This window comes from Pseudopodoces humilis, chromosome 1 (assembly GCF_049639895.1).
Source record: "Pseudopodoces humilis isolate 2021_Gansu_Grassland_sample_001 chromosome 1, ASM4963989v1, whole genome shotgun sequence".
Lineage (NCBI taxonomy): Eukaryota > Metazoa > Chordata > Aves > Passeriformes > Paridae > Pseudopodoces > Pseudopodoces humilis.
The window spans coordinates 145,674,279-145,701,687 of record NC_142200.1 but is presented as its reverse complement, the minus strand read 5'-3'; the positions used below and the strand labels follow the sequence as shown (position 1 = coordinate 145,701,687).

The 27,409-nt window shown below is 38.7% G+C and overlaps 1 protein-coding gene across 11 annotated transcripts in view; it reads right to left on the bottom strand.

Annotated features, from left to right (window-relative positions):
* The window catches only part of KMT2C (lysine methyltransferase 2C), a 191,737-nt gene that overhangs the window by 140,759 nt on the left and 23,569 nt on the right, over nt 1-27,409 (bottom strand). For all 11 annotated transcript variants that reach the window (XM_088063566.1, XM_088063631.1, XM_088063673.1 and 8 more), the window contains one exon: nt 3,658-3,746. In XM_088063566.1, the coding sequence (XP_087919692.1) occupies nt 3,658-3,746 (89 nt within the window). The remainder of the gene's footprint in view (nt 1-3,657; nt 3,747-27,409) is intronic.

The window sequence follows — 27,409 nt, the reverse complement described above, 5'->3', positions numbered from 1 at the left end:
GAGATAGAAGCTGTCTGGACATGGTACTGACAGTCAGCTCTAGGTGACCCTGCTGGAGCAGGGGTGTGGAGCACATGATCCCCAGAGATCCCAGCCATCCTTAACCATACTATGATGCTGTGATGCCAAAATGATGGAAAGAATGGGGAACCACAACATCAGCTGGATGGAGAAACACCAGCACAATGTCACTGGGGGAACCACAGTGAAGAAAAATGAAGTAGCAGACAGCTGGAAAGACCAATACAAAGCTGAAGAGCAGAACAGACGTAAGTGAGGAGCCAAAGGATCAGCAGAAGAGACAGGACTGGTGGGTAAATGAAAGGAGTCTGTCCCGAGATTTACAAGAAGCTGAAAATCTATTGATTCAGTAGAAGCAGTAGTCGACACCCTTTTTTCAGGAAAAAGTTTACTTAGCTCCAAACAGATCTTTTTTCCCAAATTCCAGAATTTCCTTTCTCCAATTCCAAATCCCTCCTCCTCTCTTTCCGTCCTTAAGAATTCATCAACACCAAAGGGAACTTAGTACTTGGCAGAAAAGGGACAGGGCTCAGGAATCGCTGCAGTTGGCAGGAGAAGCAGCCATACTGAACTGATCAGAGCAGCACACGGCTTATCCTGCTCTGCTTCCAACTCTGCCTCGTTTCACATGTGAGATTAAAGAATTGTGGGAAGGGCAGTAACTTGTTTCCCAAACTGCAATTAAAATGACTGTGCCTCAGCATTGCAAAAGAGCCCCTTTGGGAAGAATTTTTTCCTTTTTTTTATTTAAACAAACATTTGTGTCACCATGACAAATAGATATAATGTTTGGTACTTGCACACTCCTTGCTTTTTCTCCCCATAGAAGATTTGACAGCTACCAAACATTTCTTTATTTTAGGTGGGATTATATGGGGCATATCCTTTTTACCTCCCTGTGAGGGGAGTTCTTATTCCTACTCCATCGCTCTGTTCTCTAAAAGCAGAGCTCATTATACTGAATACAACATTAATAACATGGACTTCTCTCATTTTATGGAATTTAATAAATAAAACAGAAACAACCTCAAAAACCCAAATTCACACAGTAAAATAATTCCTGATTATTCTCAACATATGAATCAAACAATGGAAAAGAAGCTAGGCACACAATACTCAAAAATATGTCACAAATCACATGTCAAGATCTTTAGACATTTCAAGTTTTGTAATATTACTATATTGTGTTTTGGTTTGACAACTACTACAGGAAATTGTTGGCAAGACCACTCTTTGCAAGCAAAGAAAACAAAACCCTCTTTTAATTGAAGTGGGAATTAAAAAACTAGCATACAAATACCCTTCAATTTAATTAACACAGTTTTAAACAGAACAGAAACTGAGATTATTCCTTCTCCCACACTTTTGTACCAACTCAGGTAAGTGCTTAGAATAAGTTTTAGAAGCAGCAGCCTTTTCAGATAATATGATTAAACCTCTAACATGTCACATGGTGCCCAACTTTTAAAATAAAGTAATTGTGATTCTGTCTCTATCAAACTGCTCAACATGATAATGCTCTTTCAAGTATATTTTGGTTCCCCTGCAAAAATGGGATTTCAGACCTATGTTTTTTATTAGGCATCTTTTCAGTGAGGAATACAGTCTGTAAATCCAGCCTGGGCTCAGCACTGAAGTGACAGTGCCTCACTTCCAGCTGCAGACCCAGTGCAGTCTTGGTCCATTGGCATTTCCAGCACAGTGCTCCACTGTCCATACCTTTAGAAATGGCTATCAGCCCCCTGTGACACTCATCATATTATCTAATGAAAGATAATGGAGAGAGTTATCTATATGCACTCTCTGAGCCTCAAAAATAACTAAGTGTTCCTCTCCCTTCTGAATCAAAAACTGCTCTCAGATTTCTGTTGAGGAACTGTGTTTAAAATAACAAAAGCAAAAAAAAAATACAGCTACCACTTAATTCCCTACATAGTAGTGTACCAGTTGTTAAGTCTGACCTTTTTTTTTCTTTTTTTAAACATATTTACAATTTATAAAACTTATCACTTTAAGGGGACACTTTCTGTCCCCTTCACTGAGTTTGATAAGTCAGCTTCTATCACACACGATACAAAGAGTAATCAGCATCATCACAACATAGTAATAGTGATGTAATAACAGAATTACAACTTTCCTTTACCTTACTCTGTTTTTCTACACACAAATACCTGCTCCAACTTTTTCACTTGTTTATTAGTTTATTAACTAGTAATTAACTACTTGTAGAAGCTGCAGAAGATCACCCAAGTTCACTACCATCAGCAGTTTTATTTGCAGGGGCAATGGACAGAATAAAGCAATGAAACATCCTTGTATTAAGCTTTAATCTAGGCTCCCTCCACATGCCATTAACACTTAAGTTCAACACAAGTTGTGACTATACACTCCTGACACTCCCCAAAGCCTCCAGTCACGAGCACAAAGCGTTCTCAGCATCATTCCACATCTAGCAAGCAGGAAGCAAGCGACCAGCACACACACAAAGCCCACCCTCAGGAGAACTTCAGCCTCTTCCTCCTGCTCCTACTCTGTGGCTTTCACCACAGCAGCCACACTCCTGCATGGCTCATGAAAAATGCTGCTGCAAAAATGGCTCTTTTCAGGTCCTTCACTTGTTGTCCCTATAAAACTACACTATCTACAGACCCTTGCCTTCATCTTCAAGGACTTCACTACTTTACCCCTTCCACTCAGCAGCATTGAAAGGAACTGGACAACTCCCTTAACTCAGCTGGCACTTCCATGCCATTTCTGCCCTCATCACCAGCTTCTCTCTGTGCTTCCTTCCACTTTTCTCATTACACATACAGGACCACCTAATTAAAGTTATAAAACCTTAGGTCTGTCTCAATGTATTTTCAACGCTTATTCCTGTCAAACCAACAAACTTCTGCCAAGTGGCCACGGCATCATCCTTCCTGGTAGGTTTCATCCTCCTACACTCAGTCCCTGGTTAAAAACAGGCAAATGGCTACAGACATGTGCCTGGCAAGAAGGTGACAGTTCTTCACCATGGCCTTTATCTCATGTGTTCACTCATCTGTTTGTCTCTTTAGGCTCCTGAACTGCCAGAACAGAAATCACAAACTGTTTCAACAGTACTCGGTCCCGAACAATGAGCTCCCTCTGGTAACTGAAGCATTTGGGTACCACCACAACAAATATTTACCAAAGCAGGAACACAGATTTATCCTCTTTCCCAAGCAGCAGCAAGAAGCATTAGCATTTGGTTATCCTGGTTATCCCTTTGGTATATAATCTTCTGTAGTGTGCTGAAGATACAGGTCAATAAGTAGTAGTGTATTTTGGCAGGTATTCCAAAAACAGCAGCTGCCACTTCAGAGCTTTTATTTTTATTAGATACAGCCTTGCAAAAGTAGGAAAAGAACCTCTACCTCATAACTATACCACAAAGACATTCCCATTAGACTATTTAAAACTAATAGCTTCAGTAGCTTTAAATTAATACATGTTTAAAGGGTTTAGATGGTTTTTGCTTTTAAATCTGCCCAAATGCACATCTTATACTACAAAATGAAATAACTATTTCTTGTCTATCAAGTCCTGCATAACTAAATGCATTTCTGAGAGAGAAGCAGCACCCAGAGAGCATCAACACTATATTCTTAGTACCTGTTTCCACAGTGTTTTCTGTTTCTGCTGCCTCCAAACCATCCATACTGTCTTCATCCTCCACTGCAGTTTTTCCTCTACTCCGAGGCCTGCAAACATAAGAAGGAAAACCTCTTTTTAGACTGAAAGCATTTGTAAAATTAGGACTTAAATTACTTCATTTTGAAGGATGAATGTCGGCCCTTAATAATGTAACATTCAAGCTAACCCATGATTTCAGTCTTGAACAAACTGGAAACTTCCTCCCCTTTTTTCCCATTCTAGGTTTATATCCCCAGCAAGTTTCACTTGAATCAGCAGTTGGCCCCTTAAGTTTCTCTGATTCTTCATACAAGAACAATACAATAATGAACTTTAACTGATCAAACAACAGAGTAACTCAGCCAGATTTTGATACAAGCATCCTGTCTGCTCCATGTAATAAGTAACTATAGAGAGATAAGAGTGAATACTATCCAAAATCTAGGCAGTAGCTACTATAAAATAGAGACTGATCCACGCAGAGCACCCTTGGAAGAGATTTCAATAGAATAATAATGATGCTAAAGCAACGAAACTGAAACACACATTATTTTCAGTGAAACAATATTTTGACACATGAAGTAAAATGTTATGAGAGATGACTAGATGTCATCACATTAAAAAAGTTATCACGTGAGGACAGCCTGTCAAAACTAAAATACCTGGCAGATTTGTTTCAATTTCAACCAAGGTCTGATGGAAAGCAGACAGGTTTGTGCCACAAATTCTAGCCTTTTTTCCCTGCCTAGCTCTTCAGTAACTATCATGGTGGGCTGTTGAGAAGCCGAGGCATCCAGATTCCCAGCTGTTCAGCAGCCCATTTGAAAGGGAGCCAAGAGCTTGGCAACTCGCCTCCCAAATTTTCAGGCTACTTGGCAACCTGCCTGGCATGCTGACGGAAAGCCTGGGAGACCCTGGGAGCTTCTGATTCCAAGTACACAAATTTTGAGCCGTTTGGGGCATCTCAGCAGTTCCAACATCCCAGAGCTCCCAGGCAACCATTCACCCAACCAACATGCCTTGAATCGGGATGCCATACAGGCCAGCCCACGGGCACCCCGCCTGCCCCCCCAAACAAAACCCCTCCAGTTCCTCTTTCACAGAGGATTCTGAAAGGTTTGGGTTTAGTTCTGCATTGGGGAGAAAAGGTTTTGGGTTTTTTTGAAGCGATTAAATCATTCCAAAACCAGCATTTCCCTTTTTTGTAAAGTCTGTTATACACTTTAGTCCATCCAAACTACTTCCACAGGACTGGATCTGCTGAATCAGCTACAGGAGAAACGCTATCATGCAATGCCTTTGGTTCTCTTGGATCAAAGAACTGGGCAGAACTGGAACCATCTCTGAAGTCTGTACAGGTTGCTCTCCTGCTAGAAGAGGATTTACTCTCTTGGACTACCCAGCAAGACAACCTCTTCAGACTGTGCTGGGACCATTTTAGTCTCTGTGAAGGAGGAAAAGAATTAAAATGAGGCTCAAACCAAAGTCTGAAAACCTGCCACTCAATTTACAAAGGAGCTGGGGGAAAGAAAAAAGCAAGAAGAGATTAAGGACAAGAGGACTTTTCTTGGCATCCCTATAAAATTTTTCAGGATAATGCTGAAAAAACGTGAGCACAGTGGGAACCCTAGGGATTACAAGGTTATCATTCCCCTTACCTGCTTACTCATAAGCGGTGACAGCACACCCAGAACACACAAAGTAAGTAATAGCCTTCTTGAGAAAGACAGAAGCATCCCCTTCACTTATCTGCCACTTTAAAAGCTCACAGTGTAGTCCCTTAAACCCCACGTGTCACAAAAATTGAAAGCAGAATAAACTGCACTGTGACCAGAAGAAACTGTCTTGCACTCCCCTCCCTTCAGCCACGCCTCAGCCCATCCAGGAGCACAGTGACCAGTGAGCTGGCTGGAACGGGGACACATGTTTTGGAAGGGGGAAGGACATGAACACTGCTGGTAGCAGCATCTGAGATGGTCACACAGGTGGATTCCTTCCATAACAAAGAGCAGGGAATAGAGCAACTGGAATATCACAGCCACTGGGTAGAACAGGCTCTTCCAGCAAGACTGAGATACAGCAAGGAAGGCAACACTCCTCTCTAACACTTAGAAAAACAAAACAGGAGGTAAAGAAGCCAAAAGCATTTAAGTATTAAATTTCTTGCAGTTCTTCACAGCATCATCCAGCATCCAGTGAAAGGATAGGAATGCAGGTGAGTGAAAACACTTCCCTTGGTGCAGGAATGCTCAAAAGCTTTACAGAACACAATCAGCTAAGGACAGGGATTATTTCTAAATCCTATCCCAATTATTCTTCTACCAACTACCTGTCTGCAATACAAGCCCATACTAAACAAGGATTACTGTGAAATCATCACGAACATAAATGATAGTTCTGCTTTTTCATAGCTATCCCTTTTCAGTATTCCCCAACACAAACCTGGAGGTAAAACTTTCTGGATAGTGAAAGAGGATGATTGTTTATGTTTATTTAATAATTTACAGATGAGTTTAGATTTTCTATTAAACTATAGTTCATGTATTAAACACTAAAGTACCTCACAAAGCCTTTTTAAACATTTTATTTAAACAAGAGCAGTGTTCACGCCTTGAACTCCCTGCTGTATTTTAGCAACCTATTTAACACCAAGGAAAAGCGGAGGTTTCAATTAATTAAACATAATTGCTTCTTTCAGTAGAAGATACAACCACGTCTGGTGTTTTCTTGCCATTCCCCTCCCACAAATATTCTACAAAAAGCCTTCTTAATGTTGTGCAGGTTTTAAACATAACTGAAAAAAACAGTGGAAAACATGGTATCGTTAACTTATTTCTGCTGGTTATATTCATTTCCCAATGATCAGAAGAGATTTTATAGCCTACAAATTTATGTTTGGCTTAGAGCAAAAAAAAATAGTTCAAGTCACAAAACAGTGAAATATACATTGTACTGACAACTATAATTTAATGTTTCCACAGCAAATGCCATTTGAGAAGGCCATATAGCATACCTAATCTCTGCAATCAGCATTTGTAATAGGAACGGATTTTTCATGTTATTTGCATTAAGTTTACATATTTCATACATAAAGCTTTTGGCTGGTTTGCATAACACTGCATTTTTCCACTGACAAACCCTGTTAATTTTTTATTTTTTCTCTACTTCTTTCCACTTGCCCTTAAATACAGTGGGAAAAGCAGCCTGTACTCTGTTCTTTGCCTGAGACTTGGTTTCTTCTCAAGTTCATCCTTCTGAAGGAGGATGTGAGATGTCAAGAGGGGAGAGAGGGTGTTGGGGGCCTGTTTTTGCTGCCTTGAAGCAATCAGGAACAACAGCCTGTGACTATTTCCCTTCACCCACACGAAGCCAGGCAGTCCAGAACCATAATTGATGTACTGAACACTACAACATCAGTTCTGCTCTAGATCTTGAAGAACAGCCCTGAACTTTCTTACCAGGAGGAGCAACTACATCACCCTTCCACACAACACCGCAGAGCCCCCAGCAGCTCGGGATGGCAGAACTATTGAACACAGATGAGCCACGTCTCTCACAGCTCACAACAGACCCAGAACAAAATGTACAGCAGAGCCTGACCAATACACACTCTGCCAGAAAACAATAAATATTAGTCAGTGGGCAGGCAGGGAGCTTGGTACGCGGGCTGAAGTGCTGCCAAGGTCCCTGCCATGGCTTCCTCGCCCGCCTTTTTCCTACAACAGAGTTCAATTTAGAAGAAAAAAAAACAAGAGCACGTCTATTTCTGCTCAAAAGAACAGGTCCACTGAGAGAAATATAACTTCTTGAAGTGTTTAAAGACCATTCAGCATTTTATAGAATAAAAATCAACACCAAAGACAAAAGTATACTTTTTTATTAAAAAAAGTCCTGTGTGTACAGGACTCCAGCTGAATGTAATTACTGTCTATCATAATTTTACTCCTACTTCCATAAAATAGAGTCATTTATCAGAATCCTTTGTGACCTACTCCTAAATTTTTTATCAATTAGCTTTTTTAGTTAATGCCTTTCATTAATCTCCATCTTTAAATACACCATGGTAAACAAAAATCTCGTAATTCTTCTCTGGGTAAGCAACTAATTAAATTTAGCCCGGAGGGGAAAAAAACCCCATAAAAACCAATCACAGGGCTCAGCAGAGCATTAGGTACTCCCTCTGCAGAGGGGAAAGCCCTGCTGAGGCTGTCTCAAAGCCCTGAGGACTTGGATAACACTGGGAGATCACCAGGCACCTGAGCAGTTTCTGCTGAATGCATGGAGAGCAGCATGGGAGAAAATGGAAGTCTTATTCACCTGACAGTAATGAGATACTTTTTCTTTTCTTCTCTTTTCTGCATAATTGGGGTTTTTTTTGGTGTTTTGTTTTGTTGTTGGTTGAAAGGTGACAGCAATAGCACCATAACTGGACAAGTACAATGTAGGTCAAAAGTACATCTTAAATCATCTCATTCTTTCCACGAAGTGATCAGGAATAAGGCCATGGGCCAACATTTCCTGGAACCACATGAAATAACTGACAAAGCTACTATCCTCAGATGCCTGTCACTGCCAGGCCTAGTTTATGATTACCCAGAAGTTATTGCCAGACACTAGTTTCTAAAAGTCTTCCCTAACTTGCTACAGTTATTGCCAGACACTAGTTTCTAAAAGTCTTCCCTAACTTGCTACAGTTATTGCCAGACACTAGTTTCTAAAAGTCTTCCCTAACTTGCTACCAACAAAATCATGTGACAGCTTGTTCAAGATCATCTATCAAAACTACCATACTCACCCTGTGCATTTTGTTCCAGGCCTATGAAAACAAGTACACGCAATCCACTCTCAAGAGTTTACCCCTTTTTCCAAAATACTGAAACCTATACATCATTCAGAAAAGAAACCATCTTCCTTCGTATGCATTGCAAACCATGGAGGAAACTGATGGTACTAAATATATAAAACAGGGTCAATAACCTTAAAAAGCAGTGTAACATCTGGGATACAGTAACATCCTAAACCAGCACAGATGTCTTGTTAAATGAACATCTGTCCACAGCCTTACGCTGGAAGATGGTACAGGAATGATTTATAAAAAGGTTCAATTAGTGCTGCCATCAGCACGGCTAGTCACAAATTAATGTTCACAGGCCCTTTCACAAGTGAAAGCTGTTACCCCTCTTTTTAAGAATCTATTTAACAGGTGTGCAAAAGCCACATGCTCCCACTACACTACTACTGAACCGTGGAGTCCTAAATACAGCTGTAGAAGTTTAACTGTGCTTAAGTAGAGGCTAAAATACTCAAGGTTCAGCTGGTAGCCCCAAGCAAAAAGAACCACATCACAGTAGGCGAGAATCAGTTCACGGAAATACCTATGAGAAAAAGGAGTTTTTTTACCCCTCTCTGAACACTACTTTACTCTTTATTACTTCTAAGAGTTAGGAAAATTCTACATCCAGGTCTGGATAAAACGAAAAGCATAGCTCTAGAAGCAAGGAAGATGCCACCTAGCTAGAATTAACTTCAAGTTCATTAACTAGAACATTAACAAACCTAAAAGAGGAAACTCCCTCTTATATTGACTCCAGCTTCAAACCGATTCTGATTTAAAAGATTCTTCAAAGGATTTTTTTAATTGGGCAACCAGTAACAGGTGAAAATGTTTTCTGCATTTGTCCTCACTCTCCCCTGTGTTTTCTTTAGTATATGGTAAAAAAAAAAAAAAAAAAGAATGCAACATGTAGCTTCTTCCTATTTACTTCTTATGTTAAATATGTATATACTGAAGGCTGAGGGACCCTGATGCATGGGAAAGATGTGCAACAGAAACATGACATGTGAAAGGTGACAAGAAGTTGACCGTTTACTAATAGAGAGAAGTGAAAACTTTCTTATTTAACATCTGCTGAACCACACTTTAATTAAAATCTCACAGAACTTGCACAACTTTTCATTTCATTACTAAGACATCTCAAAAATACACTTAATATTGCCTGTTAATCTCCTGGTGCAATCAAAGACAAGTGTGTTTCTTACCACTTTTAATTTATAAACCATAATAATCTTTTAATAAAATACTACATTCAAAGAGAAGTGACCCAGATTACATTTAAAACCAAAACATTGCAACTTCCCATCTTACACCTCCTCTAACCAGTAATGATCTAAAAAACATTATTCAGTCACTCATTCCTCTACTCAGGCTGAGACATCTTCAGAGCTGAAACTTTTTCACATCTATATTTTATGCAGTTACAACTGAGAGCAATAAACACCTGAAAAAGAAAATAAATATAGCCCTTTGAGATCAGGGATGTCTGAGAAAAAGCGTAAAAAGAACCTACCTCTGCCAGACAATTCTTAAATTAAGCTTAACTCTTCCAGTACGCCCCTGTGACAGGGAGATTTGTCAAAGATTTCCTACACTGCCCAAAGAAATGCAAATAGGATTCTTTTTAAGATTATTTGTACTGAGTATCATAGATGCATCTTTGCTTTCATTCTAGAGTACAGTCACTGTTGACACAAAGTAAGCAAATGCAAAGGAAACCCACTGGTAAATGCAGAACTCTTGAGGAAACAAGGCTGTCCTGAGAGGCTGGGAGTGAAGTATCAAAATGAGTCTGCATTGCCTAGTTCTTGCTAGTTAAAAGCCAAATAAATTAGTACTTTTGAGCAAATTTGAAGTTTGGTTCTCTGTATTTTTGACCTCAATTGTCCTCACATATCTACCTGTACTGTGGAGGTTCTCAGGATCACATTGGTGCAAAATTACTTTCCATGGGAGACTGAGAAAAGGCAAATAGGATGTGCTGCCTGCAGGCACTCGTCAGAGGACTGTCTACCCAAATCAAAGAGCATTAGGAATGTCATCCCACGGTTGAAAAATTTTAATCTCAACTCAGTTTTGTGAAAGGCCCCCAGATCCAGGAGAGGCTGAAACTGCACTGTCTGGACAAAGCCACCATATTCAGTATTTTCTCTGTTCATCCCTGATGTTATTTACAGTTGTTCAGTTTGAGTCTGGAACTGCTCTTCTAAGAGATAAAGCTGATGGGGATTATCATAGCTGAAACAGAGCTTTACTACCAATATCAAGACCATGAAGTCTTCTTCCCAACTTGTTACCTATTTGAGAACATCCTCAGTGGGTTGGCAAGACAGAGGGTCACGCCAGCCAAAGATCAAACCAGGAAGATTCAGTATCACTGATTACCAGTTCATTAACAGCTGCAGGTACATCAAATAATACATTTTTCACATAAGCCCATAAAATACCCATTAAGTTATAGCTCTGCTACAACCAGTTATGGCCTGAGACACTGTCAATAAGCCTACTACACTGCAAGGACTTCTGCACACCTCTTTGTGATAACATTACATGAGAAAATCTGAGTTGGATGTTCAAAGTATGAAGCCAGGCTGCCTGATCTACATGTATGGACTTCAGATTTGGAGACAGTTCCAGTAAAAGAGTGAGAAATCATATAAAAGGCTTTCAGATCTTTCAGCTTTCTTTTTTACTTTTCAAACTGACTGCTTAGACATCTATAAATTCTGTTAAGTGAAAATTGCTTTCAGTCAACTATCTGTCACATTAACCCAGCAATGCACAGCATCAGAAACTGGTACAGGTTCTTCTTTCTCAAGAACCACATTCCCACTGCTAAGTGGCCTCGTTTGTAGTTTTAGTTCTGTAATACAAAATATTTTACGTGCAGAGCTGAACGATCACACGCTTCTCAGAAAAAATTGCAAAATAAAATTTCAGATGCAATTACAAAACATTATCTACCTGTGGGTTTGCACAAACTACATCCTTTCTATATTTCTGTATTTGTTACCAATGTACTTGGCCATATTCACTAACATAATGATGCAAAAACAACATACCAGACTTGCAGGACTTGTAATATTTTTTAAAACCTTTTCTAGAATCAAATTAAGACAATTTTTTGGGAGCACCAAGAGCTACCAAGAAGAGGCACCTGCAAGTTTCCAATCCCAGCAAGTTGTTTATGTACCTGGCTCCAGATTTGATAATGGCTCTGCTTCTGTAACTCCCCCAGACAACAGTTAGTGTGAAGCTCTTTGGTAAATTTGCTAAATAATGTTTAGCAAGTCCACTGACTCTTTTCACATATTCTCTTTTGATAGACAAAGAGAATAAAATGGCATCATGAACAGCTGAGAGACCACTGGCACTGTCAAGAACACAAATTTCTAACCACTCCAAGACTTTCACGTGCGACAAATTCAACCTGCACCATTCAACACTGCTCTTGTCCACACTCTTCTGTCTTCTAAGTAAACAAAACTGCATCAAAATATGCTACTGCATCAAAATATGCTACTGCACCCAACACTGCATTTTCCTGACAGGAAGAGTAAGCATCCACTTTGATCTGAACACAAGATTTGTTTCTCCATGACGACGGGCTATGCCAAGTTCTAACTCCTCCAATCTTGTGAACAGCCATGGTGCCCAGAATTTTTTACCCACATCAGCACCAAGCTTGTGTCTTTTTTAAGAACTATCCAGCTCCTTGTTCTTTCACATGCTGCAGGCAGGGTTTGCCTGCTACTCTCTTTTGAATAAAGGTGGCAACACAATGGTAAGGGCTGTAATTCCCATGTCTGGTGATTTCAAGATCCTGTACATAAAATTCAGCGGATCTGAGTCATCACGCATGAGAAACAGCTGCCAAGTACTTGGAACTTGGTAGAAGTTTTGGTCTCTGTGAACAGATTTTTGTAATTTTAGCACCATTAATTAGAAGTCATTTTCAAAGACTTCCTTTTGGAACTTTGCAGTCTGACAGTCTTATCACAGGAACATCATGAAGAGTCTTGCAAAGTGCGTTTGTCTCCTTAAGTTAAATATCCTCTCTGGTTATAATTAGGTGCCAGGTGAAGGCTGTACTCTCTGTCACTCAGCCACACACAGTGCAGGTGTACAATCAATCCAATAATCGAATACTAAAGTTTTTACTCAGAAAAGTGTTTTTATAGCCAGCAAGTACAGTCTGCATACACTGATTATACAGTGTTGTAACCACAGCTTTTACTCATCATTAATTCAACTCGGACACTCAAAAAAGGATGCAAATATTCAACTATTTTATATTTTAGATAAACTAACCTCCATTCACAAGACATCATTTTGAGACGTTTCCAGATCTTACATCTATCAAAATGCATCAGTCAGCTCGTAATATCTCATGCTTTCTCATCAAATAAAGCTCACAATCTTTTGTCTCAAGTCACTTTCGCTAATGTCTTCAGACTTCATAGCAAACACAAGTCTTCCTGTAGATTACACAGAAAATAACTCCATTCTTTCTTGGTTTTGAACTGTTTCTGATGCCACTAATACAACAGAAAAACTCAACACGTTTCTCTCCCTCAGGTATGTGTTACAGAATTTCCTGAGAAAGGCATCTGTCCACCAGCTTCACCTGAAATTATGTTTCAAAAAGCAAAGAAGAACCTATGGGAAACAATTTCAGTGTATTTGATCTTAAACAAGCATTTAAGCTTCAGCTAGAAGGATCAGGACATGAAAGGAAGGGCAGTACCCAAAGAGCTATAAATAACTTGCTTTTATACAAGATGCTGGCCTAGAATACATTAGATAGAATTTTCTTTATAATACTCAAATTAATTGATGGCATGTAAGAAAAGTAGTTCTTGCATGTCAACCACAGTTTGTCATTATCCATCTAAAATGGATTTAGACAAGAAAAAAAACACAACAGAAATGAATGTCATATCACCACGTATCTTTTCCATCTGTTAGCACCCTTAGTGCTCCTTATAAAGAAATGCATTTTTATTTCAGATAAAGTCAGTAAGTATTATGAAATATTTCTTTTTCAATAGAACTGCTAAACCTAGGAAAGCCAAAGGGAAAAAACACAGGATCTGCTCACTAATTAAAAATCCATTAAAACTTAGTCAGAAGGCTTGGAAAACCTCAGAAGAGTAAAAATAGGTCTAAGAAGAAAATGGGCAATGGAATCAGATGGGTGTCAGTGTATATTTATAATTCACATGAATTGTTTTTCTTTTAACAAAATTGTTTTCAAACTAGATGTAAATCCTAAGAGCCAGATCATGAAAACTATTTTTATACCAGAGTAAATAAAAGTCTGGAAATACTATTGTGAAATATAAACAACAAGTAGCATAATAAGCAACACTCCATAGCACAGGCACAAGTAATACAGATCTTTAAACATGTCTAAAAGCTTCTGTATAAACAGGCATATCAATCTCTAGGGGTGTTGATGAGGTAGAAATTCTAAGGTTTTTGTTAGAAATTCTGCTAACAATAATGTGCCTAAACCTTTTTTCCATCCCTGAAGAAGAGTCTTCTAACCTGGAGACATAAATTTGCCTTCTGACAATTACAGATAGCTTACAAATAGCTCCAAGTAATTACAACAGGAAACTTTCAAACTTCTGTTCAAAGGACTGTTAAATTACCATTATTACTTGGGACAACGATCACTGCTGTTCACCAATATTCTCAAAATTTCACCTATTTTTATTCAAGACCACTACCAGTTATACCAAGTTGCTGTGTATATTTTTTCTCCATCCTTTAATATTGAATATATGAATTAATGCTATTTTAAAAATTATTTGGAGGGATTAATTCTTTTTATTCAAGTCTCAGTTCCTTGTTTCTTTAGTATGCTCTGAAAGAAACCCTTTTAAAAAGTGAAGTTAATAAAAAGATGGGCTTCCCAGCACCTGATGCTAGAGGAGTTCTTCTACAGCACCTTCACACTCCCACCTTCCTCAGCCTGAGAAGGGATCAGACTGTGTCAGAACTGCCAGCACGAGAGTGATCTACTGCTCAGCCTACGTCATACGATACAGGTCAGAGTTATAAACAAAATTGTCTCTGTGTCACATGAGAGGGGCACGTCCCCAGCCAACCCTGCTGGAGCAACTACTACAATGGAAGTCATCCAAGAGGACCAGCTGATACCTCCAGGTCAAGTTCCTTTGAGGCCACCATCCAAGGACATACGCTGCAAGCTCATTCCCTTTACTCCCCTGCAACTTGCACAGGGTCCTCAAGGTCTGCAACTTCTCTCCAGTTCCACAAATATACTCAGTTTAAACATTAAAATGTGGTTTTTTTTAATGTAATAGGAAACTAATTCTTGAAATCTATGTTCACTGTGAAGAAAACCACTAAAATGTTCAAGATTCAAACATGCAGACCCGATGACATACAAATTATTCTAAGCTGAATTAACACTGACTGAATTTATTCCCAGCAAAAGAGACAGTTTTCATCCACACCAGTTCCATTCATTCATTAGAGGTTCACGAAGCAGTCAGGGAGAAGAGGAGCGAGAGGAAAGGGTTACTGGAGAAGAAGGAGAGAGAATAAAGCAAGTGGAGCTTCTTTTAGTGACAGAGCAAGTAATTCTGTCTAAAAGGATTTGAAATCATAATCTGAATCCCTCTGCCTCCTAACTTGTTTTTTTTTTCCTGCAAACCACCAGAAAAAAAGTAATGAAGAGAATCAGAAATGATATTGCAGCTGATTTATAATGGGACTATTTGTATATTTACCTAATCTTTTCTGAGCATAGACCTTCTGGAATGACAGCTTCTTAGATATTTATACTTTTATTTCAGCTTGCTTTTTACATATACACATATGCTTCTAATTAACATTTACAGCATGGAAAATCAGTTCTACTCACCAGACCACACCACACAGCCTTAAAAATTATCTTAATCAAACGTTTCAGATGTACTTTCAGGTATAAAAAGCTGGCAGAGCAGCTCTGAAAGAGAACTGGCAACCACTTGTGAAGATGACAAAGACAGGGAAGCACATAAGTGTAACTTAAAGGCCCTAAAGCTACTCATATTTATCCAAATACTACCTTGGTGTCACAACAGGACAGAGCAGTTCCTAGCTCACAGCCACACAAATTTCAGTATTAAAATAATTATTTTTTTCTTAAGAGTATTCTGCATAATTTTTTTTGCAGTATTTTTGCACACTGAAATTTCTCTTGAAGTACCTGAAAGCCTTTATGCTAATAAAAGAACTACAATTGAGGTACGCCTTGCCCTCGGAACCTTAGAAACCATTTGTCTTTTGCAATCAATGTATTAAAGATAACGTTTGAAAAGAATCTTCAACCACAAAGGTGCTCAACATTCATTACACCATCCTGGAAAAGCTGCTACAGAGAGTGCTATCAGAACAGAAGTCTGACTGCTCATGGATTCACTGGACACAATGCCAGAATCATTATCCATGCGAGCCCAATATCCATAACTATCACTCAATAATCGTAATTGATTGAAGCCCGTCTTTCAGAAAGCCACTCACTTTGCCATTCCCTTTGTTGTTCGTTCCTCCTTCTGAATTCGTGCTCATTTCCTTTGTGAACTTCTCTGGTTTCAGCTTTCAACCACTGGTTCTTGTACTTTTTCCTCTTACATTAGGGATCTCTTAAGAACTCCGTATTTTGTCTGCCAGAGATATTCACCGTTCTCTAACTATTACTTGTTTTTAGGGTTTAAATCTCCCACCCCATAACCAAACAGACTGAGCACCTCTACCTTCCTCTCCCCAAAGCAATTTTCTCCAAGCTTTCTACAATCTCTGGTCCGTTTCATGACTTTTTGCCAGTATTTCGGTCTTTCAGCTGTGGATATCTGAATCACATTGAAATGGCAGCAGCAAATCTCACAATCTCTATGATAAACAGAGCTTCAGTGCACAGCCACAAACATCCCACACTTTAAATCTCTTGCCAGCAATGCTCCTGTCTGGACTGCAGCCCCATCCCTACATCTCTACATGGCAACACCATCCCCTCTTCTTATTCTGAAGAGCATTTTGTTTAACTGCTCTTCTGCCTCTTCCCTGTGTTCATCCATGTCATTCCATATACAGATTTCAACAGCAGTAATTGTTATTAATATTGACTAATACCAGACTTCACTGCTGGAGGACCACCCAAAAAACCCAAAGCAAAGCAGTGACAGTTCCCAAAGACAACAAAGTGCTTGGTCAGCCAGTCCTTAAACCAATTACTGCAGGCTTTATTCCACTGAATAATTCAAACAAATAGTTTTAATCAGAGTATAAAACACTGTTAAGCCCAGCACCTTTAAAGAAATCCATTTATATTACATCTTCATAGAAAATGATGGCTAAAGGACCACATCAGATGACCTCGTATCTCCATCAAAGGAAACTTGTAAAACTCACAAGGTGGATAAAAGGCTGAAAAGGGTAAGCATAAAAAAAAGAAGCCCACCAAACCTAAGAGTTCCTGCTCCTAAAGAATGCAGAAAATATATTTATTTCTAAAACAATAAGTATCCATATCTGTCCAAAAGTCATGTCTTCCACATTTGTCATCATTTCAGTGGGAACCAGAGGATTTCACTATCTCACAGAAGTGAGCAGTATGTATTTCAATATACTTTGTAGCATAATAAAATATTCTACTGAAATGACGAGATTTAAAAAACAATTACTTTATTGCTTCTTACAACTTTTTCACTGTAAAATTCAACTCCAAGGTAGTAATTGGCAGGGACAAAATTATGTAGCAATTAGGGCATGACAGCAAAAGCAAACAAGAACTGAAAATGGGTTCGACACTTCTGGTAACAAGCAGGTAATTATCACAGCAGCTTGAAAGGGGCATAATCAACCAAACTGACATCATCCCTCCCACATAATAAAATGTGAAATCCCTTTACGTGCAGTGTAGCTCTTACACACAGCTGGTAAATGCTGCTAGTCTAGTCTCGATGTTTGTGTCTGCAGAGCAGCTGAGGTTACATTTGGGATGGTTCAAGAGGAATAATTTTATTTATTTATTATTTATTTATTTAGGATGGTAATAGCTATTACATGTTTTCATCCACTGTGGACTACAGATATTATCACTAGAAAACGCTATTTTATAAAACTGCCCTCTCTTTTCTGAGTATAACTTTGTTTTCAAAGTTCCTAAGAAAGAGAAAAAAAAATCTCTGCCTACCATTATATTTCCACCACCATCTAGAAGACAAAACAAGTTTAATATTTTTAACAGAAAACTAGAAAGTTGCTATTTTTAAACATGATTCATTCTTAACTACTGTATTTTAGCAGCAACACTTTTTCCCTCACGATGGGTTTGTTTAAACTCAGGTGTGAACATTAAGTGTTGTCTGAAAGCAGCACTGTGCTGTGGACATGCCCGTTACCTCGACAGAGTCTAACTGCAAAATAAACAGTAATGTATTCATCTTTATCATATATTTGATGTAATTAAAATACAATTTAAAGATTGTATTCAATTCATTCATTTCTCAGCTGTGCCCTTTCAGCACTATTTTACTGCAAGATTCTCACTCTCATCAGCAGCGTGTTTGGAGAACCCATCAGCCCCGACTGACTCAATCAATGGTGGTTGTTTCAGAGCAGGCTGGAGGAACCTCCTTCTCCCCTGTTTTGTGTATTTCTAACCTGTGTTCTTCTCCATTTTCTCTCTCTTGGTGTTGACAAACCCATTTACCTCCACGTTGTCTGTCAATACCATTAACTCGCTGCTCCCACCTTTTTCCAGCTCATTAACAGCAAGGCCGAACTCAACAGTAATCCTAAACTTAACTATTTCCACACAGCTCCCCCACCTTTTGGATGGGTTTTGTTCCTTGTTTCTTGGATACAAGCAATTTCAAACACACTGGAATTGCAGCTCAATTTATATTGATTTTTCATGACAAATTTCCACAAAACATTTACAGAATATCTGCACCTATCATTTTGTAAACTGTGCTGCAAGTACCGTAAGTAAAATGAATTATTAACCCTTATTTTCTCATCTTTAAAAGTTCAGCACTAACACATCACAACATTAATTCTTTAGACAGCTGTTAAGCAATCTACTTTTTATTTTTTTTTGTTATATTCAGACTTTTTTCCACAAAATTCTCAAGAAGATAACACAAAGCTGGCTTCCTGTAAAATGTTGGGGCAGTTTTAAGTATTCCTTGTAAAAATTAAATTTCATGAGTGTGTAGCCTAAATATGGCATGCCTTGACTTGTGGAAGGTTTGATTTACTGACAAGTAAAGCAGATGTGGGCACAACAGGAGATATTTAATTGCTGACTACATGTTACTGACATGATGATGATGTTAATACTATACCAAACCTTGTCTTTTTTTCCTCCATATCTGAGCCATTTTAAATCTCCAATTATTTAAATGGGTTAAAATTGTTCGAGGTGGGTATTTAAATGGGTTAAAATTGTTCAAGATGTATTAAGATGTATTATCAAGAATTCTCTAAACTAGAATAAAGTGATAAAAGCACAAGTTTATAAATTTAAAACTATACCACAGCAAAAGGAAACACTGACCTCAAAGCTAGAAAGGATAAAGACTAAATAAATAATTTCAAAAGTTATTTGTAAACTAACTGCCATTAATAAGGCCCACTCCTTTTAAAAGCAAAGCTTCTCTGAACACAGGGTATTTTACTATGACAATATCAAGAAGAGTTTTACAAGGAAACCTAGAGTGGGTCAAAGCAGAACTGACAGGACTTGGACGAGAGTCAGACATTCACCTGAAGGAACAGGTAAGCTGCACGTACCCTTTCCCAAGGGGGGTTACTGCCAGGAGATCCCAGCCTGGATCTCCATGCAGGGATCTCAGCACTGCCCTGGCAGAGCAACAGAGCTGAGCAGCTGCAAGAAAAGCGACTGCCCAAGTCACTGCTGCCAGCAGAACAGATCTCTGCGACCGTGGCCTTAAACGTCCTGGAAATATAAAACTAACTAGGAAGTTTCCATTACCAACAAAACAACGGGCAGGTAAATCACCAAGGAACAGGTACTCAGAAATGATGAGGTGGGAAACCTTCATTAACCTTCACCACCTTCTCCTCCCCACTTACCCTTCTTGTTTCAGTGAGAGATTGCACCAGAAATGCCCTTTTACTGAAAGTTTAAAGCTACAGCAGCGTCCAGGAGCCACAGCATTAATCATACTGAATAGGATATTCTATGATACTTTAATTCTAAAGACTTGGGGAAACTTGTAAGACTCACAGAAATTCCAGGCCCTGTAAGCTCCAGAACAAGCACATAAAGGCATCTGATAAGGGGACAAATATTGGTTTTCTTCTTTGCATCTGGATCCTACAATAAAGGTAACATGTTTGTTTCAGGGTCCCTAAGGGAAACTTTCTTCATCTAAACAGCTGGAAATAATATTTTGTTGGAAAAAATACAGTATTTTGAAGTAGAGATCCTTCCAAGAAAAGCTCTGAGAAGATGCCAGGAAAACAAAGTTAATAAAAAAAAAAAAAATTTACCTTCTCTATATACAGACACACCCCAACACCTTATTTTCTTACAGCCAATTCTACATCCCAATCTACAGATATGTTGAGGGTTTCTTTCTTCCAAAAAAGAGATCAGAAGTTGAGGTTTAGCTTCCATTGGAAAATAAAAACAAACATGGGCTTGAGACTCATTAGACACACCCCAAATTAGCACACCCCAACATTTAATTTATTGCAGAATAACACTGAGTTGGTAATGCACAGCATAAGAATTTCACCTTAAAAAAATAACCAAAACAACACTGACGAAGTGTTCTGCCACTGAACAGAATCTCTTAGCAATGCCACTGAACTCATAGCTAAGCTTAATACAAAATATCATCAAATATAAACTTTATTAGGACACTACACTTCTGTTCTTCCAAGTCAAATGCAAGCCTTTTTAAATGATTAGCCTTGGATGTGCACATGAAAATAAAAATATATGAGTCTGAGAGCCTGACTCAAAACCATCACACCTGCACATGCAGGGCTGACTAATTAACCTGTGTAGTTCATCAAGGACCATCTGAAACCCCTTTGGTTTTTATGCATTCTGTTATCAGCATAATTCAGAGCATTTGGATGAAAAGCTTATATAATTTTAAACTATTATGGAAGGGTTTTTTTTTTATGAAACCCTACAAATTTTGATGACTTCTTTATGAATTCTTCCTCTGAAAAAGAATTGTGTTCTTTCAAGTTTCCTTGGCCATAGATTTTATATTTGGGTTCACTCAAATCATAAAAATTAAAACTGCTAAACTTACTAGCTAATAAATATACCATCTAGCTATAAATACACCATCACTACAACAAACAAAGAATCAATCGATTTGATTTTTAAAATTAATGACAGCACATCTTAGAAAACATACTGCTGAAGAATGAATGGCAGGAGGAAAAGAATCTCTGAAAAATGTCATCCACTCCTAAATATCTCAGCTAAAATCTGCTACCCTATTGCACCAGCTGCAAAATTCCATCTCTGCTGCCTTGGAAGACTACAGAAACCAGGTTTCACATCATCAGCAAAATCATGGGCCAAATGCAATGGTGGTCTGACACGTTGCTCACCAACACCTCAGTAAGAAAGGTTTTCTTTTTGTCAAGGAGTTTGTCTGAGCGAGTACAGCAACTGATGTTCTTAACACACAGAAGAAAAAAACTCTAACTCCAGAAGATTTTCATTTCAAAGAGACATAACAAAAACTACACCAAGGCCAACCAATGTATCAGAAGAAAATGTACTTAAAATAAATGTGACTCAGATAAGCAGCTACTATCAGTTTACTACAGGTACCCTATTTGAATAAAGCAAAGTGAGTTAACAGTATTCTCCCACAGTCAGATTTTTAATACTTGCATTAAAGCTAAGGAAAACAGTAAAGCTCCTATTATGCGCTTTTAAAAACAAATTTATAATAGAAGTATGTCTGAAGTTGCATTTTAAGGGAAAAAATAACAGCCAACAAAGTATTTAGAATTTTCCATACTATTATTCAGGAAGATCTAAGAATACCAAAATATTTTTAAAACAATAAGACAAAGTAAAGGTTTAAGGCACATTAGAAAACCTCCCCCTAAAGCTTACAGTTATTGCAGTACTTCTTAAGGCAGAGTTTCATGACAAAAATACTCGTTTTGTGCGGCAGAGACACACAAAAGGATTCTTCAGGATGCCAAACACTTTCAGAACTCTCCAGTGATGACTCATCCTGTTATGTATACAAAGCTTTCATTAAAAAAAAAAAAAAAAAGTCAGTTGGCATCATTACAGATCCTCAGTTAGTGATCTTCAACTTACTGTTAGTTCTTGTACAAAGTATTCTAAACACTGCAATGAAGTATTCTGGTATGCTAATTTTGGGGAGGAAAACGTGCAACTTAACTTGAATGGCCTTTCTTACACAGAGTTTCTACTCTAGTTCACAAACGGCTCCAAGATGGCCTCAAACACAGTTTTTAGCTACACAGAAATTCTTTGTTGCTCCACAGCAGTTCCTTGCCAGTCGCGCTGATCAACTATTTTGCCAAAACCAGAAAAATAAGTCTTTCAAAATGAGTCTTGATGACTGGAACAAAAAGAACCACTTCTTAAAGGAGAAAAAAAAAAAAAAAACAAAAGCAGGGGTGGGGGGGAAGGGTAGTTTAACTGCTCCTAGAAACTGTGAAAGCATTCCTCCTGGATCTCTCCTTAGATGTGCCGTTTTCATCCCTCCACCCCAAAATAATTAATTTATTTAGATAATCTGTTGTTCTACAACAATAAACTAAAACTGCCACATAGATGCAAATAATTGTGATACACTGTTCTGCTATACTGACAAGTATCTTCTAATAAGACAGATTTCTTTTTTATATATATACAACTTCTTTGAAATGTGGTGTTGGTTTTTGTAATTGGCTGTTGTTTGCTTTACTTATACACATGAATGTTTGCAAGATGTACTGAAACCAGAAGCCTCCCACAGCACTACTCACAGTACACCAAGCCTGCATCTTGCTCCTTCAAGTCTTTCCAGACTTTTCCAAGTCAAGAGGGTCGTTTCCATTCCTGCTCATCTTCTACCTGCAGGCAGCCACCTACAAACCCAGGTGGGGTGGTGCTTTAGCTCAAACTAGACTGACCTCCTCAAACTCATCTCCAGATTCACTCCACATAGGCAGCAAATCTGGAGTTTGCAACCCTCCCACAGCATCGTCTGGCCCAACTCAAACAAACAAGCAAGACAGAAATAATTTCCTTTATGTTCAATCCCCCCAGTCACTCACTTCTCTAATAATTCAGTTCCTAGTGTTGAACCTTTTCTAAATATGGCCACATAAGCATAAGCAGCGAGCCTCAGTGCCAGCTATGCAATTTCTCTTTCCCACTGGGGACAAGTTTTCCAGCATCTCAGATGTTTTCAGAACAGACGCCTCCCCCACCACTGCCACATATACATTTTATTTTATTTCTTATGAACGCCTCTTACCCAAAGCAGTTACAAGTGCCAAATCATCTGATTTCACAGAGTGTCAAAAGAAAAGCCAGATCTAAGAACTTTTATAGCATTTTCTATCCCTTCTTCCTCTGCAACATGTTGAATTGGAAATAATACTCTTCATTTGCTCAAATTCCAGTGGCTACAAGAAGTCTGCTGTCCTTCTCCAGTCATTTACATTGATCATAGGGCTTAATCAACTACACCATGTTTCTGTAAGTTTAAGCTGTCCATGGATACTGTCAAGGCTATACGTGATCAAAGAGACAAACTAAATTTGTGGATTCATGCAATGAGTCTTTTAGCTTTAAGCATACTGATTTCCATGTTTGACAAAAAATAAACCTAAGGAACAGCCCATTTTTTACTGGTTCCAGACGAGCTATGAAGGCATGTGTTAGAAAGAGTAACAAAATCCTTTTTATTTTTTTTTTATTTAGTTGTAAGTTTTTGTTATTCTCTCATTATTTATGTACTACCACAGGTGGTCATGGCAAATTACCAACATAATTTATGCTGGCTCTTTAACTGCAAGTCTAGCTTGCTAATTAAATAGCAGAAAAAAAAAACCCCAAACAAACAAAAAACCCCCCACACCCCAGTCTTCAGCAGTTAAAAAGCAGAGGTACAGGAAAGCAGGAGACACCCCAGACAACAACAGAAGCTTCACATTTGCCTTTAGCAGACTATGGTTAAATGGAAGCAGACACCATTTTCATTTCCTCACATTTAATCAGCAGTGGATGGAAGAGGGCAGAGGAACAAGGAAAGCCTCTTCAGCAGAGGTTTGGACAGGGCTGGGGTCGGGGAGGGAACAAGGAGCCTCACAAAAAACAGGAGGCATTTCCAAGCACATGGCACAAACATAATGGAGGGTCCAGCATGGGCTTGCCTCCACTGAACAAACAAAAGGGGATACTTTAATCATATTTTAATGAGGCTTTGCACGTGACCTGGTCCATTAGATGCTGAAATGCTGCTGCAGTTACTCTACAGCCACCTTGGCATTTGGTGGCTAATGCTCCAACTGGCCGCTACAGTACCCTTGAGAAAGGAAAAATAAATAAAGCTGCTGCAGCAGCTTTGGTTGATAACAGCACTAATACACGGGGGGTTTAAAAGATCTGTAGATCCACAGACATCAGCATGATCAAGTGTGAAACCTTAACTCACTAATAACCAGTTCTATCAGGAGACATATTATGCAGAATAATTAAGTCAATTTATGTTATATAAAAAACAGGTTCATTATCCAAATACAAATATTATTTAACTAATAGAATAATTCAAAACCTAAGCCATGAAATAGACATTTAACATCAGAAAACAAGATACCGTGGCCCCTTATGGCTGCAAAAAGTGAAAAAATTTCCTCCCCTAAGAACCTCAGCAAAACTTGCTAACAGTCCAGAAATCCTGCTTTTGGAGTCAATTTGTCTCCTACTGCCTCCAAAGAGCAGTCTTGTTAAACACATACAATTTTCTTTCAGTTTAAATAAAATTTCCCTGATGTGCCCTAGCACTTTCAACCACATCTCTGGCATATGTGCACATCTTTGGAAAGCATATAATCTGGTTTTCCCACACATACATTTTCATGCATCCTGACAAGTATAACCACAATTCACAATGAAAAGGTGATCAGAAAATCAGCATTTACTGTCTCTTCCAACACTTACTACACAGCACTGATGCAGAAGGACCAAAAAAATCCCGAGTGAAACTCTGCTCTCCCAGTTCTCTGCAGCTGAACTGTGGAACTCCACACTCAGCACACTGGAAGTTTGTGTAATTGAGGAGAGGCTGGACACATACAAAGGAGATTTTATGCTCAACAGATCTAACACAGCAATACTATCCTGGACTCCAGAAATCCCACAATTCTTTCCCAATCTCCTGCAATTAGTGATTTGGGGAAGCACCATTACAAAACTACTTTTGTCTTACTTTCCTATTAACCACTGCAGGACACCCACATCTCTGACCTGACCTAGCACAGATGCTGTAGAGAAATAAGTAATTTCTCCAAATTATTTTACAAATAGGCTCTGAATCAAGAAAGCTCATCATACTGTCCGGATTACTGTCACATCTAAAGAATCATCTTTAGCAACACTAAACTTTATTTCCAGCTTTGTATTCAATATCCTATATTCCAAAAACTGAACCTGTGTCTGTGCAGCTTTTAGTGGCTTATAAAAGTTTCATTCCTCCAAAAGACTGGTTCCTGATTTCTGGTGCCCAGAGACTCCCACGTGGGCTTCCAGAGATTCTCTTCTGCATGGTGGGAAGCAAGAAAAATGCCCAAGCATCCTATATACCTTCCCATTCAGGATCTTTGTCCATTCTGTACTGAAAAGTCAGGTCATTATCTACCACAGCAAAACAATAACCTTGAGGCAAACTTCTTGTCATACAATCACGCTTTTTAACAAGGTGCTTTCACAGTCAAAGAACACCTATTTTTCTTGCATTTAAGCAACATGAAGCTCTTCTGGGAGATCAATGGATCCTTGTAATCGCCAAATTTCCTGCACGACATCAGAAGAAAGTTACAGCCCCTGTGTCCTGAAAATACAATTGCCTGATATTTTGCTGCGATTTTCTAATCTGAAATAATACCCAATGCACAAGCATTCTAACCTTACCTTTATATAGGGAATTTGTTATTTTTTTTATTCTTCTTGTCACTTAAAGACTACCAGGAGAGAATAATGCAAGGTTGTTCTGCCCCCCACCTTGGATAAAGTCCTGACTTTGACCACTCAGGCTCATCTTTTTGATGGAATTTGACAAGCATCTTTGAATGTCAAGACCGAAGAGCCAAGGCAGGAGTTTTATGAAAAACAATTGGTGTTCACTGATTGTGGGCAAGTTCATCCTCATTCCTAAAAGTTGCTTAATTTCACCCTTTTATTTTCCTTAAGGATGTTGTCAACGTTCATGAGGAAACCTAGTAAAAGACAAAGTGTATTATGCAGAATCCCATAATCTGGATGGCTCTGACTCGGAGGGTGTGTACTAGGATGGCACGGAGCTCCGTCAGTACATTTCACTTTTGCTGCTCAGGTAGAATTAGGGTATAGGATGATCTGCAGAAAGTTTAGTTCTGATGAGTTTAGCAGGCTTAGGAGGCTGTTGGAAGGACTGGAGAGGAGATTACAGGAGAGATTATTTCAAGATACATCTTCTTTCAGTACAAGCTGCAACCACTGAAAAGACTGTGCAAACGGGACTCCCTAAAAAGCAACCACCTCCCTGCAACCTTGCTTTCTTAGAGCCTTAAGAGACATAACCCCACCACTATTGTTTTTCTGCCCTTTAACTATACCACCACAGCACATCTTCCAAGTGCTCAGAAGATGCTACAGAACAGTCAGAAAAAACTGCCAATATAAACTGCTGAAGAGACCACAACCATCACTAGCTTTTCTATTACAAAGAAGCCCTTGCAAGACAGCCTTCCCTAGAAAAAGTCTACTACTCTTCATCTACAAATATATGTCTTACCAAGAAAGCCAAGTAGCTCCTCTTTACCTGCCTCCTGGCCTGAAACTTCTGGCACAGGAGATGGTGAGAAGTGTAAAGACAAGATATGGAGTACTATATGCAAAATTATTCAGCCTTACATCACTCTGATAAAATTTAACACGTAGTATCAGTTTTCCAGATGCTGACTGTGTTTAATGAAATCAAGTATCTGACAATAGGCTGGGTCTCAGAGGCATGAAATACATATCTAGCTCAGGAAGAAATAAGCCTAGTTCTCTCTGAGTGACCCCAAAGTGCCCCTTTTTTTCTTTGCACACAACAGAACTGTGATTCTTGCCAGCCTCTGCAAAGCAGTGGGAGTAAAACATGACTAATTGGCCAGTAGAAGAATAATAGAGAAATCAAGAACAAGTTTATGCCATTTATAATTGTTGTGATTTCAGCTTAGCACTGTTTCACAGAATCTAAGTTGACAGAAAACTGTTCTCACATTTTCTTGATATCTGAAGAATGAAAAACTATTCCACAATGTCTGGTTTATTTTTTTATAAAGCATCCTCTTCCACACGGTTTCTGATCATGCAGAGCAGCAATTGGCCAGCACTATTCAAAATAGGAGGTACAGAACAGTCTAGGCTATCGAATTCTTACTTCTACTGATGAATGTTTACTCTCATGACTATTTTATTTCAATGGAAAACTTTCTATTGACTTCACTTGTCTTTGAAACAGAATTGTGTACCTTAGAGAATACCCCACCATGCTGATTAATAATTAAATGAATCCATACAGTACTTATTCACTGACAGCTCTTTATTTAGAGGTCCAGAGGCATCAATAATGAAAACTCCTCTGTAGTACTGGCAAAGCT